At 37.8% G+C, this 16145-nt stretch overlaps 1 protein-coding gene across 3 annotated transcripts in view; it reads right to left on the bottom strand.

The window, feature by feature from the left end:
- Window positions 1–16145, bottom strand: part of PKD2L2 (polycystin 2 like 2, transient receptor potential cation channel) — a 1160187-nt gene that overhangs the window by 972385 nt on the left and 171657 nt on the right. For all 3 annotated transcript variants that reach the window (XM_075601557.1, XM_075601558.1, XM_075601559.1), the window contains exon 3: window positions 5144–5245. In XM_075601557.1, the coding sequence (XP_075457672.1) occupies window positions 5144–5245 (102 nt within the window). The remainder of the gene's footprint in view (window positions 1–5143; window positions 5246–16145) is intronic.

The following is a 16145-nucleotide window of genomic DNA, read 5'->3' as shown; positions in this document are numbered from 1 at the left end:
CCCTCAATGAAGAGGGATATTCTGTGCTAGGGGCAAGAATGTTAAAAAGGTTGCAGGAGAGTTTCAACTAGGATGGAGGGGGGCGGGGAAATGAAACAGATAACGAACTAAATACAAAAGAAGAGGAAACAAGGGGTTTTGGAGTTAGAATATGGGCAAGTGCGAGATTGACAAGCAGTAAGACACCAAGAGTACATAGAGATAATACTAGAAAACTTCTAAAGACTAAACCAAGTTGGCGCAGCAAGGAAGGAGCAGAAAAGATAATAGTAATTATAATGACTGGGCAGTTAATATAGAGGGTTATTCCCTTTTTGGAAGGATCGAGCAGAGAGGAGAAGGTGGAATATGTTTATATGTTAATCCAGATCTAAAGCCTATAATAAGGGAAGATGTTTACGAAGGGAATGATCAAAATGTAGAGACCATGTGGATAGAAATTAGCAGTGGAGGTAAAAGTATAAAGAAAATGTTTGTGGGGATATGCTACGGTATAAACCACCAAATATCGGTGAGATTGAGGAAGCTAAAATACTTTTGCAAATGGAGATGGCATCAAAACTTGGTCATGTTTGCATAATGAGTGATTTTAATTATCCAGACATAGACCGGGGCAATAAGATTAGCATTACAACAAAAGGAAACAGGTTTGTGGGGTGCTTAAAGACAATTATATGACCCAAATTATTGAGGAACCAACCAGGGAGGGGCAATACTGGATTTGGTAATATCAAACAATGTAGAAGTAATAACAAATATTCAAGTCCTGGAACATTTGGGTAACAGTGATTATAACATGGTCTCTTTTGAAATAAATTATCAAAAAACAGATTACTTGGGTTCAACAAAGACCTTAAACTTTAGAAAAGCAGATTTTAATAAACTGAGGGCTAATCTACAAGTAATACATTGAGATTATGTTTTTGCAGCAGAAAATGTAGAAGATAAATGGGCAGTCTTTAAAATATTGTTAGAAAAGCACACTCATCAGTGTATACCCTTGGGTAATAAGTATAAAAGAAATACTGTAAATCAAAACCAATGTGGCTACATAAACAGGTAGGGGAGGAAATGGACAAGAAGAGGAAGGTGTTTAGATTCTTTAAGTCAGACGGGACGGAGGTATCATATCAGAATTATGAGCAATGTAACGAAAATTGCAAAAGGGCAATCAAATTAGCAAAAATGGATAATGAAAAAAGGATTGCAATAGACAGTAAGATCAACCCTAAAAAGTTCTTTAAGTACCTTAATAACAAAAAAATGAGAAAAGAAAATATAGGACCTTTTCAGTGTGAGATGGGCAGGTAGATTATTGGAGATAAGGAAAAAGCAGAGGTATTAAACAAATTCTTTGCCTCTGTGTTTACCAGGGAAGAATCAATTTCAATAGTAGTCCTGCAGGAGGAAGCCACAACCTCCATTTTAATGAAAAATTGGTTAACTGAAGAAGAATTTCATAAGCGCCTTGATAAATTTAAAGTAAACAAGGCATCTGGCCCTGATGGTATACATCCAAGAGTTCTCAAGGAGTTCAGTAATAGCCAAACCAATTATATTTAATATTAAAGGACTCCATTTCCACAGGCTCAGTACCACAAGATTGGCGTAAAGCAGATGTGGTGCCTATATTTAAAAAGGAAGCTAGATCACAACCGGGGAATTACAGACCTGTAAGCCTGACTTCAATAGTGGGGAAACTACTTGAAGGTTTAATACGGGATAATATTCAGGAATACCTAATGGAAAACAAAATCATTAGTAATAGTCAGCATGGATTTATGAAGGATAGATCATGCCAAACTAACCTTATTTGTTTCTTTCAGGAGGTAAGTAGGAATTTAGACATGGTTAATGCAGTTGATGTGGTCTACTTAGATTTTGCAAAAGCTTTTGATACGGTTCCACACAAGAGTGTACAAAATAAAGCAAATTGGCTCAGTAATAATGTATGCACCTGGATTGAAAACTGGTTGAAGGATGGACAACAGAGGGTTGTCATAATTGGAACTTTTTCAGGTTGGGCCAAAGTCGTGAGTGGAGTACCTCAGGGATCGGTACTGGGACCCCTGCTTTTTAACTTGTTTATTAATGACCTTGAGGTTGGCGTCGAAAGCAAAGTCTCCATCTTTGTTGATGATACTAAATTGTGTAAGGTAGTAGAATCAGAGCAGAATGTCATTTCTCTCCAGAAGGACTTGGAGAGACTGGAAACGTGGGCAGGTAAATGGCAGATGAGGTTTAATACAGATAAATGTAAGGTTATGCATTTGGGATGCAAGAATAAACAGGTGACTTAAATGGGGATACACTGGGGGAATCCTTGATGGAGAAGGATTTAGGAGTGCTTGTAGACAGCAGGCTTAGCAATAGTGCCCAAAGTCATGCAGTAGATGCAAAGGCAAACAAGATTTTATCTTGCATTAAACAGTCAATGGATGGAAGGGAAGTAAACATATTTATGCCCCTTGACAAAGCATTAGTTAGACCACACCTTGAGTATGGAGTACAATTTTGGGCACCACTCCTTAGAAAAGACATTCTGGAACTAGAGAGAGTGCAGAGAAGAGCCACCAGATTAATAAAGGGGATGGACAATCTATTTTATGAGGAGAGGCTAGCTAAATTAGATTTATTTACATTAGAAAAGAGGCGTCTAAGAGGGGATATGATAATTATATACAAATATATTTGGGGACAGTACACGGAGCTTTCAAATGAACTATTCATACCAAGGGCAGTACAAATGACTCGGGGGCATCTCTTTAGGTTGGAGGAAAGGAGATTTCACCAGCAAAAAAGTAAAGGGTTCTTTACAGTAAGGCCAGTTAAAATGTGGAATTCATTACCCATGGAGACTGTGATGGCAGATACAATAGATTTGTTCAAAAACAAGTTGGACATCTTTTTAGAAAGGAAAGATATGCAGGGATATACCAAATAAGTTTACATGGGAAGGATGTTGATCCGGGAAATAATCCGATTGCTAATTTTTGGAGTCAGTAAGGAATTTATTGTTCCCCTTTGAGATATCACTGGTTGCTATGGCTCTGGGGTTTTTTGTTTGCCTTCCTCTGGATCAATAAGTAAGTATAGATATAGGAATAAAGTATCTGTTGTCTAAATTTATCATAGGTTTAACTTGATGGACGTACGTCTTTTTTCAACCTCATCTCCTACAGTATGTAACGGTATTAACTATGTTTGTATCCGATTGTATCATCCTGCATCTAGTATTGATATATATACAGCTAAACTCCATTATAACGCGGTGCTCAGGGGCCACAGAATGAGACCACATTATAACCGTGATCGTGTTAATAAAAAAAAAGTGGTACATGTGTGGCCGCCGCGATCAGGAGTTCCGTGTCCGCTGGAGGGGGAGAGCTAGGATAACTCTCCTAGCTCTCCCTGGACCCGGCATAACAGTGGCAACCCCACACAGTACTTACCCGTGCAGTGCAGGAGACAATGTGCTGTGTGCAGTGCAGGAGAGCTGGTGAGTCTGTGAGAGGTGGGAGAGGGGGGGAGCGGGGGAGGATCTCAGGCTATCTGCAGAAGCCAGGTTGTCAGCTGTCTGTGGTAGTCCCTGGCCTCAGAACCAGCTCCCCTATCTCCCCCCCCCCCTCCCGGTGGAGGTACGGGGTTTGTGTATGTGTATGTGCGTGTGTGTGTGTGTATGTATGTGTATGTATATGTATGTATGTATGAATGTATGTATGTGTGTGTTGCATAAAAAACAGCACGCAAAGGGTTAATGGAGTGAGGTTCTTCATACAGGGAGTCTGCCTGCATTCTTTCTGGAACCCCCACTCCCCTTCCTTCTCTAAACTGTACAAAACAACATTTACACATACTAGCCCCCCAGACTGGGAAACTATGAGCACAGCAAAGTATTTCAATTTTCCTGCTCGGTGCATCTGTTTTGGGATTTTGAGAATGGATTTCAGAAAAGCTACTTGGAGCACAGCATAACCACTTACTAGACATATCTTCAAACATAGAATTAAGCTAAACAGTAGAATAGAATATTTATTTATTGCCCGGAGACACTGAAAGATAAGTAATAGCTTATTTTATCTGTTTTTCTGGCCTGTTTGACATCTGAATGAATCCACATATCTGGTGGCATGTGTTTTGAGGAGAGTAGCCTTGTAAGGCAGATGATGAATAGCTTATATATATATAAGAAAGCCAATACTGAACAAGAAAAATAAAAGATGTAACAAAGCAATAAAATGCATAGAGAAATAGTCTTACATAATCACACAGTACATGGACTGAAAAGATATGTACACACGCGTCCTTTCATGTGGACTGTGTGCAGTGCAAGAGAGCTGGTGAGTCTGCGAGAGGGGTGTTGAGCGGGTGAGGATCTCAGGCAGTCTGGAGAAGCCGGGATGTCAGAGGTGTGTATGTGCGTGTGTGGGTCCTGCCTCTTATACCCAAGCTAGAAAGGGCGGGACATTCTTCTCTGCAATTCCTGGACGTTTGCCAAGAAAAAAAAAGGGGGCGACGCTTACACCATGTTATATGCGGATCCGCATTGTAGCGGATCGCGCTATATCGGAGTTGAGCGGTAGTTGCATGAATATGTTTCTCAGTTCCGTGTTTATTTTGTTTAGTTATGGAAGCTATGGCTGTTTTACCACCACTGTTCACTTTAATTCCATTGACAATTTACAATCGTGTTGCTGCATTTTGCAGCATAGGCTTAATTGGAGATTTTTGGCACTATTTTTTTTTTATGACATACCAATAGAGGGTATGTATAACATTTACTGTTACTGACACTTTATCTTAACAAAGGTTCGCAAGTGAACCCAAACGTTGATCCTTGTGTAATAAATGTTATACCTTTGGAAGACCATTGGAGTGCCTCTTTTTACACTTCTGTGATACTCTTTAAATACTATGCATATTTGTAATAAATATAATTTTATTCTTATAGTTACCTCAAAAGAAATTTGTAATTTGGTACATTGAAATGTTTGTGATTATCCATACAGTATATCATCTGATAACTTCCAGATATCACCAAGCACTAAGGAAAAGGTTAACTAATTTCATTTCATTGGAAATTTGCAACATGCATTTTTCACATTATTGGATTAGTATAATCATTACAATTCGTTATACTTACATGTGCATAAATCTATAAGGAATAGTATGTATATTAAAAATTCCTGGCAAGTAGTTTTCATTTGTAAATCCTTACTGTAAAACACTGTTGGTTTTGCTGTACCTGTAACACATACAGAACATTAATGCTCTACACCCGTTCATGGGTAGTTTAATTGTTTCAGCATTTCAAGTATATACAGTATTGTAATTCTTTACGCAGTAATCCACACCAGACATGTATAAAATGTATGCAAAAGAACTGTCTGTGAGACCAGGATTATTACTTACTGTAGTGCCGACGAGTATTCTAAAACCAATCTGGGGCAATCACAAAACCCAGGTACATACTGGGTACATGCTGAAAACATGCTGGGTACATGCTGCAACATTTCTGCAGACAGACTAATGGCCCATCGGATTAACACAGCGGGGGTCCCTGGCAGTCCCATTCAAACTGAGTCTCTGCAGAAATGTCACTGAAATTTTTGCAGCTTGTATGCAGCATTTACCTGGATCTTGTTGGTTATAGCCCCAGATTTTCCAAGGCATGTTTAAGGCAAGTGTTAGAATACTCGTCGGCGCACCTGTATCATGCTATTAGAAGTCTCCCATAATTGACAAACTATTGAAAACTGGTAAGTCTTGAAGTCTCATGGACTGTCATGTGTAGGAGAGATGGAACGGCTCAGTTAGTAAATACACTGACTCTGGAACTGTGTTTGAAGCAGGGGTACCTAGTTCAATTCCCAGTGTCAGCACCTTCTGACCTTGGGCAAGTCACTTTATCTCCCTGTGCCACAGGCACAAAAAAAAGATTGTAAGCTCTACGGGGCAGTGATTGTGTCTGCAAAATGTCTAAATGTCAAAATGTAAAGCACTGAGGCGCATGCGCGATGGGAAGGTGAATGGCGGCTTAGTTGTTAGGCTCCGTTCCCAGTGATGGCAATGGGCAAAACGTTGTGCAAAAAAAGCCAGCCGGTATCTACATATTTTAAAAGTAAGGATGCTACCAGCCAGCTTAGACCCTGAGGTGGATACAATGGACGAGGAGCCAGAAGATCAGGAGATAATGAGAAGCAAGGACATGAAAGAATTTTGCACACACATGAAAAAGTTCTTTAAGTCCGAACTGTGGGCCCACAGAAAGGATGTCGATGTGCTGGGGGAGCGAACGGACGCACTGGAGTCCAGATCTGATGAAACTAGTATAGGTCTGACACAAACTCAGACACAGGCAGCCACATTAAAAGAGCAGGTCAAATCTCTAGAAGGCAAAATGGAGGACGCTGAAAATACAGATCAGAGATGTAATATCAGGCTGAGGGGGGTACCTGTATCTATTACCGATCTTGAGGAGTTCTCATCGAAGTGGCTTGAACACTTATTCCCAGATAAGACTGGCGGGGATCTCATACTGGACAGATGCCACCGTGCGTTAAGGGGGAGACCCCAGAAAGGTGACCCCCCAGGGACATAGTGATTCGCTATCATCACTACCACACTAAAGAAGAAACATGTAGAATCTCCAGAGAAGCTAAAATCATGGAGTTTGAACAGACCAAGTTTCAGGTTTACCATGGTCTGTCCCCTGTTATGTAGAAAGTAGCTGAAGCGCTCAAATGCAGGTATAATGAACCAAAATAAGCCAAACCACTAAACCAGGGTACTAACAAATGATATAGTACCTAATGTGTAATAGTATGGGTACTATCCCCCTGAAGACAGGTGGTATATGGTACAAGCCCACTTACCATCAGTCTCATTGGCAGGTTCCCCTGGAAAATATGCAAATACTCACATCCTGGTAGGGTAGGTAGGCAGGCTGTGCAGCTACTATATGAAATACAGGGAAAAAGGAGACCAAAAGCGCACCAGCAAAAACGGAGCCGGAAGGACCCAAAACGAAAAATGATTAAAAGGGCACTTTAATGTGACAAAAGACCCATCCAACGCGTTTCGAACGTCACAGCGTTCTTTTTCATGGATAAAACACAATGTGATAACATCCATTATATACCCTCTTACTTGTGGGCCGTTTCGCACCAAAAATCGGAACCTGATGACATCATGACGCTGCGCGCGTCATCGCGCATGCGCAGAGCGACTCCGTGCCGATCTAAGGGCAAAAGGAAGTCCCACAAGCAGTGTGGCCATTTTGGATAAGGGCAGAAATAGAAACACAATACAAAAGCTTTACAAAACATCCCAGTAGGACAAAGGTATATTGCTGCTACTGGGCATGCGCATTACAACGGAATAAAGCTATACAAAGCTAAACTAACACTTATTCAAGACTACTAATATATCAAAAAGAAAAACATAAGGAAAGTAAATTAAAAGACTTGTTGTGTTACAACTAAGCTATATGCAAAGAAAGTGAAAATTTAAAAAACATATAAACATGATTATGGTTAAAAATGTGCAAAAATTAAACTTAAAGACATATTAAAACACATATACTGCATAACACAGATTGTGAACCTAAATCCTAGGAACCAGGGAAATACAACCATTGTCATGTATAAAGTATTATCAACACAATACATCAAAGAACAAATTTAAGCTAGAAATTTATAAGATACATTTATAACATTTTCATAATAAAGCTTGAGTTCAAGGGTTATTTTGATCAAAATATAATGTCTAAAATATTATCAGCTGATCTTATTGAACGTAAATTACCAAGTAGTAAAACAATTGTACATATTTAAAAAGAAATGTTTTTACAAGAAATGTGTTAGCTGCCAGTCAATATTCAAGCCCATAGGGAAGCGTGTTTGGAGAGTAAAGATCCAATACGCCTCCCTACGGTCCAGAAGGTTGATGTGGTCACCTCCTCTAGATTTAGAAATAACTGATTCAATCCCCAGGAAGGAAAAATTACTAGTTCCTCTCTGACCACATTCAGTGAAATGTTTAGAGACTGGATGATTAGTGTCTTTCAATTTGATGAGCCTTAGGTGCTCTAACATCCTGACCTTAAGGGCTCTAGTCGTCCTCCCCACGTACCTCTTGCCACAACCACATGTTATTAGATAAACCACAAATTGACAGAGAAAAAAGCAAGTTTTACGTGTGTTTGATAACATTGTGGATTTGGATACCACTGACATCTCTGATCTCAAAATCCATTTTGAAAAACTGGAAAGTTTATTGATTCATAAAAACCACTTATGTTGGGATATTATAAGTCTTGAGAACTATGCCAAATGTAAAAGGATCCCAAGAGGACTAAGGGTGAAGAAAGCCCCCTCTTTTGTTTTTCCAGACGTGGATTTTGAAAGTAGATGGGTGGCAGCCCTTAATGACTGCTCCTTTCTTTTAATGGAGTTAATAGTGACACAGAAAATGAAGGAGAAAGATCAGCTTGATATTCAAATCACAGAACTGCAAAAAAATCTATACAGTTTTAAAGGTTTAAAGGGCTTCAAGGAATGTGACCTTATCCTCTCCAAAACGGTGAAAAATGTGGAATGTGGTATCATGTCTAAAAAACAAAGTAAATATGATCGGGACAGATATGACTATGAAAAGAACCAGGTTTACCATTGGCAGAGGATAAATTCTATTCAAGAAAGATCAAATAACAAAGATAAATCATTCATTCAGTTTAAATCTACTCCCATTAAGTCTATTTTAAAATCTAAGAATGTGGATTATCAGAGTGGCGAATCTGATGTTTCAGATGCAGAAACTGCCTCTACCTCTCATTCTGTATCTTTTGTTAATACATTTGAGAATGATGATCATCGTGGTCGTGGAACTCCATCTAGGGGGCGAGGGAGGGGTGGACGCATCTTTTGGGGTCAACCACCTAGGTCTGATTCTGGTCAGGACCAGTCCCAGGATGCTTTTTCTTATCAAAATGTTAATCAACAGAGACAGCAACAACAACAAAAATCTTTCCCTTTATTTCAAAAGGACACAAGAGAATCAGAAGAGGGAAGAGGGGGGGGGAGGAGGGGGCTACAGGTCCGCTTCCAAAAGGAAGAAGTTTTGAATGATGTATCAAATGTTATAAATATTTTAGGAACTGCTCTCTCCCCCATAGAGTTGTCACTACTGGATAAAGGCCTAAAATGTTCACCTTCAATGAACTTTAATTTGTTTGAAACCACTATTGATGTGTATAAGTTTGTTCGGAAATTATCCTTGAAAAAGTTTTTTGACAATTTTATTCCAAATGTTTCAAGGTCGACCGGGGATGGGGATTTGGATGGGGGGCCACAACTCGCTATCGAGAGTGATGTCCCCTCATCCGACTCTGTTCCTCCGGTATCTATTGTTTTACATACATTTAATGACTTTTGTACCCTGCAAGATATGAATGATCTTTTGTCTGAATAGACTGTAGATGATATCAGTATTCCTACCTTTTCTGAATGGAAATCTGTCCTAAAAAAGAGCTCTGTCTTCTACCCCACCCATGTTAAGGGTCAATTTCTAACTATGTTTGAAAATCTGGTCATTAGGGACCTTCGTCTTCTAGCTCAGGGATTCTCCCTATCTTATATATATCATGACAATTTGAATCAAAATGAACGTTTAGCCTTAAAATCTTTGAAAAATAATTCTGCATTGGTCATTAAGAGTGCGGATAAGGGGGGTGCGGTGGTGGTGCAGTGTAGACACGGTTACATCAGGGAGGCTTTACGCCAACTGGATGATGGCCGGTCCTATCGTGTACTACCTGCCGACCCCACTCCGCAATTCTTGGAGGTCCTTGTAGAACTGGTTGACTCAGGTGTAATTATGGAAGTTCTATCAAAGGAAGAGGTTAAATATATTATACCATCTCATCCCATTATTCCTATCTTCCACCATCTCCCAAAGATCCACAAGACATTGGTCGACCCTCCAGGTCGCCATATTGTCTCTAGCATAGGATCTTTGGGAGATAGTCTGTCAAGATATGTTACTGGTTTTCTTCAGCCATTTGTTAGGAAGTTGCCCTCATTTACTGTATACGGGACTCTGGTGATCTCCTTGATCAGATCAAAAATGTCAAATGGGGTAATAATTACCTGTGGGTAACACTAGATGTTACCTCTCTGTATTCCGTTATACAACATGACCATGGGCTGGCAGCTGTCCGCCAATTTATTGAGATACCAAAAATATCAATTTTTCAATCGGCTTTTATTTTGGACGCTATTCACTTTTTACTCACGCACAATTTCTTCACATTTAATGGTAAGTTTTATTTGCAACTCATTGGCACTGCTATGGGCACAAGTTTTGCTTCTTCTTTTGCTAACTTATTTATGGGGTGGTGGGAAGCACTTTTTATTTATTCAAGCACCAACTTATTTTGTCACAATATTGTTTTGTATAAAAGATTTGTGGACGACCTAATTATCATTTGGAGAGGGCACGTCACTACACTTCACGCTTTTGTATCTTATCTTAATGACAATTGTTATAATTTAAAATTTACATTAAATTTTAATTTTCATCACATTGAATTTCTGGATCTACAATTATTTGTGGACATAGACAAAAAAATCCAAACGGACGTTTATAGGAAGCAAAACGCCAGAAATACCTTTCTTAGGGTGGACAGCTGCCACCCATCTCACGTCATAAAGGCCATACCAATGGGACAGTTCCTCAGGCTGAGAAGGAATTGTTCCACTCTCAGTGGTTTCCTGTCTCAGTCTGAGGAACTTACAAGGAGATTTTTGGAAAGGGGATACCCTAAATCCCATATAGCAATTGCTTTTGAAAATGCATTACATACAGAGAGGGCATCATTGTTACCCACACATTCAATTGGAGATTCTCGCTTTGTTAACAATAATAAGACAATTGGTATCAAACAGGACACACATGGATTGATAAGATCAAAAAATAAATGTCCTCTTTTTATTTCACAATTTAATAAACAAAGTGGAAAAATTAACTATAATTTCAAAACATTGGAATATCTTATCCATGGACCCTGTACTTAAAAAATATGTGGATTCTGGTCCTACTTTTGTATATCATAGAGCGAGAACGATTGGATCTCATGTTTCACCAAGTGAACTCAGAACTTCTGGGTCTAAAAAACTCTTTATCACTAGGGGTTCCTTTAAATGTGGCTCTTATAGTGTATGCAAACACATGAAGCCGGCAAAAAGTTTTCTACAGTTTGCCTTGCCGCCGCCACATGGTGTGAATAGATTAATAAATAAGGAACTTAAGATCAACAGTTTCATAAATTGTAAAAGTCAATTTGTGGTTTATCTAATAATATGTGGTTGGGGCAAGAGGTACGTGGGGAGGACGACTAGAGGCCTTAAGGTCAGGATGTTAGAGCACCTAAGGCTCATAAAATTGAAAGACACTAATCATCCAGTCTCTAAACATTTCACTGAATGTGGTCAGGGAGGAACTAGTAATTTTTCCTTCCTGGGGATTGAATCAGTTATTTCTAAATCTAGAGGAGGTGACCACATCAACCTTCTGGACCGTAGGGAGGCGTATTGGATCTTTACTCTCCAAACACGCTTCCCTATGGGCTTGAATATTGACTGGCAGCTAACACATTTCTTGTAAAAACATTTCGTGTAAAATATGTACAATTGTTTTACTACTTGGTAATTTAGGTTCAATAAGATCAGCTGATAATATTTTAGACATTATATTTTGATCAAAACAACCCTTGAACTCAAGCTTTATTATGAAAATGTTATAAATGTATCTTATAAATTTCTAGCTTAAATTTGTTCTTTGATGTATTGTGTTGATAATACTTTATACATGACAATGGTTGTATTTCCCTGGTTCCTAGGATTTAGGTTCACAATCTGTGTTATGCAGTACTGTATATGTGTTTTAATATGTCTTTAAGTTTAATTTTTGCACATTTTTAACCATAATCATGTTTATATGTTTTTTATATTTTCACTTTCTTTGCATATAGCTTAGTTGTAACACAACAAGTCTTTTAATTTACTTTCCTTATGTTTTTCTTTTTGATATATTAGTATTCTTGAATAAGTGTTAGTTTAGCTTTGTATAGCTTTATTCCGTTGTAATGCGCATGCCCAGTAGCAGCTGTGAAGATTGAGATAATGTGTGTGGCTATCATCACCTCCATTTTGGCCTAAACCACCATTTTCTGAGTGTTTGCTTATATGAATGTTTATTTGTTTCATTCGTGAATGAATGAACTGTGAATGTTTGATTCTGCAGAGTATCGCTTCTGGATCTAACCCACCCTTGTGTAATTCCTACGAGTCATGTAATAAATTGAAATAGCATTCGTAAGCGATTTCTCCTGCATTAGATATTCCTGCTGACCGTAGTGTAGCTGTTATCTGACAGCTACAGTACACATACAGGGCTGAACAGAGTAACTCCCTTATGTCACAAGGTTAAGAGGCCCACATTATGGTAAATTATCGATAAGAATATAGTATATGCAGCATATTTTGGTATCAATATGTCTTTTTTGTATGTCATCATATATTTTTTATCTCTAAGCCAGCCCCCTTAAGGGGTGTATTACTCATTTTGAAATGTATAAAATGTGATACCAATCAATATGTTGGCAGAGGCCTGAGTTCCTTGTTGGAATTCTTTTCTCTCAATTGTGCCTTGGTACAGATAAACTCATGTTGTTACTTTGAACCCTTGACTCATTGATTTTATTTCTACGCTTTGACAGATGGCGGCCCTTGAATAGGGACACCCAACATCTCGGGAGCAGGAAACCCAGACGGAGCAGCTGCCTACATTACTCAAACGTGCACACTTGGAATAAGGTAAGGCTTTATCCTTTTTAACAGAAAAAGCCGTTAGATTAATTGTTTAAGTAATCTGTAGACAGTTTGTTCTTTATGGGCAACCTACCTGAGTGAAGGGACACCCTGTATCACGTGAGTTGATCAATATTATACTGATCAGGTATTGTTGTTGTTGTTTTTATATTATTGCCATAAACTCAGGTTACACCTTATGCTAAATGGCAGGCCAATTCAGGGCTCAGAAGGTGTAATAGTTAATAAGGTGGAAAGTTTCCTAAGCTTGGGAAGAGAACTATTGTTAAGGAACAGCAGGTAACTATTTTTAAGGCCACTGTTCCTTAACTCTATATTCTACTTATATTATACCAAGTGGTGGGGCACCTTATTGGTACCCGATCGACTAACGTTGATCGGGGATAGGCCAGATTATACTTTATGCTAAATGGCAGGCCAATTCAGGGCTCAGAAGGTATAATACTGAAGTTAATAAGGTGGTAAGTCTCAAAAAACTTGAAAGAGAAGATTTTGTTAAGGAGCAACAGGTGACTATTTTATTTTTTAATACCACTGCTCCTTAGCTCTATATTCTACCAAGTAGTGGGCACTTTATTGGTACATGGTCAGCTAACGTTGATCTGTGTAATACAGGAGAATTATGGGAAACCTACATTCTCAGTCGCCGGCGCAGGGTACGTCCCTTGAAATTATGTGTGGACTTTATGGCAATAAAATGTTTTAAAAATGGATATTTAGTGACGCAGAATATATTAAATAAGGAAAGTGAAACATATCAGGCTCAGTTTTAAAAATAACTGTAGCATTAGTGGACCCCCCTTTTTCTAATCCCCTTTTCCTCATCTCCCTTTTCTCACCCTTTTTCACTGAAAAGGATTTGCATGTCTGTGAGGCACAGGATTTGCATGTCTGTGAGGCACAGGAGTTGCATGTCTGTGAGGCACAGGAGTTGCATGTCTGTGAGACATGGAAGTTAATTATTAGCCTAGGAAGAAATGGCTTGAATTTAAGAATGTTAAAGTAGTTTTTTAGGAATTAATGCATTAATACTGCATGGAAAAAGAAGGGGACATCCTCTTTAAATGTTTTTTGTTTTTATCTTAGAAAGCTCATAGAAACTAGTTTGATGGCATAATAATATACATGTCATGGAGTAAAGTGTTTGTGTGTTACTCTGATAGTTAATGTATGTATGAATGTCTTTATTCATATAGCGCCATTAGTGTACATAGCGCTTTACATTGTCACGTACAGTGTCACGTCAGTACTAATCATAAAAATAACAAATAATCTCTTGTAAAAGGGTCATTTAAGTTTAAACCCTTTTGTCAAAGTGTATTAAGCCTGCTGCCATTTACAAGGCATGACAGTAGCATTTAAAATAAACCTAGGAAGTATTGCATGTTAAAGTCTGTTAGTGTAATATTTTAAAAGAGAATGAAAATTTGGCAGTTGTAAAAAGATGTCATTTCACCCTGACTCAAATATGAATTTGTATTTTTTACTGTACTGTAGCACATTTTTGTTCCTGGGCGTAGGAGATACTGTGTTACAATATTTAAATGAAGTTTTAAATTTAAATTTTATGTGCTGATTTAGAGGAGTCAGGACTAAAAGCAAGGTATATCTAGAATGCAAAGTTTTAAAAAGTAAATGTTTATTTTTTATTTAAACAAAAAAGAAAGAGTCTGATCTTATGGAGTAAGGAAGCTTTATTAAGTTTTACTCTGGCCCACGAGATTAAGATCATGTTGGAGTTTTGTAGAAAGGAGAATGAATGTTGATGGAAGATAAACTCAGAGAACGTGTGTATATGTGTGTGTGGGTGTGTGTAAGAAAGATAAGAAATTAATAGTAAATAAAACAATACGATTTTTGTTTTATAGGAAGGGTTGCAGAGATGGTTTTGTGTTTGTTTTTTAGTTATCAAGGTTTCTCTGTTCAAACTTATATTAGGAAACTAACGGATTGTTTTCTTAAAAATACACTGGTTTGATTTTTGAACAGCAGTCATTTAAAAGAGGGAAGGTTAAAAGCAGCCAAGCGGGCTGGCCCCCCTCCACCAGCTTAAGGAATGTACAAAGACGCGTTCCAGACATGAAAAGTTAACTAGAAACTGAGAAAAAAAATATATATATTTAAAAGCAGCTAAGTTATAATATGGGGAAAGAGAATGATACTGTAATGTATTTATTTTTGGACTGAGTTTGCAGGATCAAACAGGTATGTTTTGTTTTTTTTTATCTTATTTTTTGTAAAGTTCATTTTGCTCTGTATCAGAGAAATGTGAAATTATGCTTATTTATTATGCTTTCTGTTTTTTTTTTTGTATCTATTTTAGGATAAATACCTCATAGTTTATGGGCGTCTCCCAACAACAGTACTGGGTGTCTTAATTTGAACCCTGATCTATAGCCTCTCATTTTAAAGAATGCAACTGTAGGCTATCCAGGTTTTATTTTTAAAGCAGTAGCTATTGTCAAATTCAAGATATATATATATTTAAATCTCAAGCTGCTGATGTTTTAAATACCATCATTCTTTATGTCGTATATTGTTCACATGTCATAGGATTTGCATATGAACAAAAGAGAGGATAATTTATATGATTTTCCATAACACACCTGTCTATATGCGGACTCTGCCTATTTTGTTCATTGCAACATTACCTTATGTGTGTTGTTTTTGTTATTTATCCTTGAACATTTCTTGCCGATATGACTCCATTCATATTGTATTGTGTTTTGGTGCTGTCTACTCATTGCTACACATAGCAACATGTTATTTCATGAATATTCATGTAGAGAGGGATATACCCCATCTTTTTACATTTTCCAGCATAACTATTGGATAGCTTTATTTTGAGCCTGTTTGGGAACTAAGTATTAATGTGATGAGCTGCTACTACGCAGTGTTTTGTGGTGAAGCTAATTAGCATTGTTAGTATATTATGGTCACTGGCCCCTCATGTTCTGATAGGGCTTTACACTCGTGTTCATATTAGCATTTTTGTTTACCGTATACTGTCCGTTTCGTTCACATGGGGACTTATATTTATGGTTATTAGTTGTCATTTTATGCATTTCGTCAGTTTTTAGCTTGTAAAAAAGTTGTATACGTTTTAGTTGTGTGATAGTTAAGTTTATGTGGATATTTCCCATTTGGTCTGTAATAAATTTGATATTAGTGGTATTAGTTATTTAACTGGTACTTTATGTATATTTTACAGTTTACAATGAGTGCAAGCTTTAGGGACTTTTAGTGACAACCTCT

Source organism: Ascaphus truei, chromosome 5 (genome assembly GCF_040206685.1).
Source record: "Ascaphus truei isolate aAscTru1 chromosome 5, aAscTru1.hap1, whole genome shotgun sequence".
NCBI classification, from domain to species: Eukaryota; Metazoa; Chordata; class Amphibia; order Anura; family Ascaphidae; genus Ascaphus; species Ascaphus truei.
The sequence above is the reverse complement of the archived record's forward strand: the minus strand, read 5'-3'. Positions and strand labels throughout refer to the sequence as shown.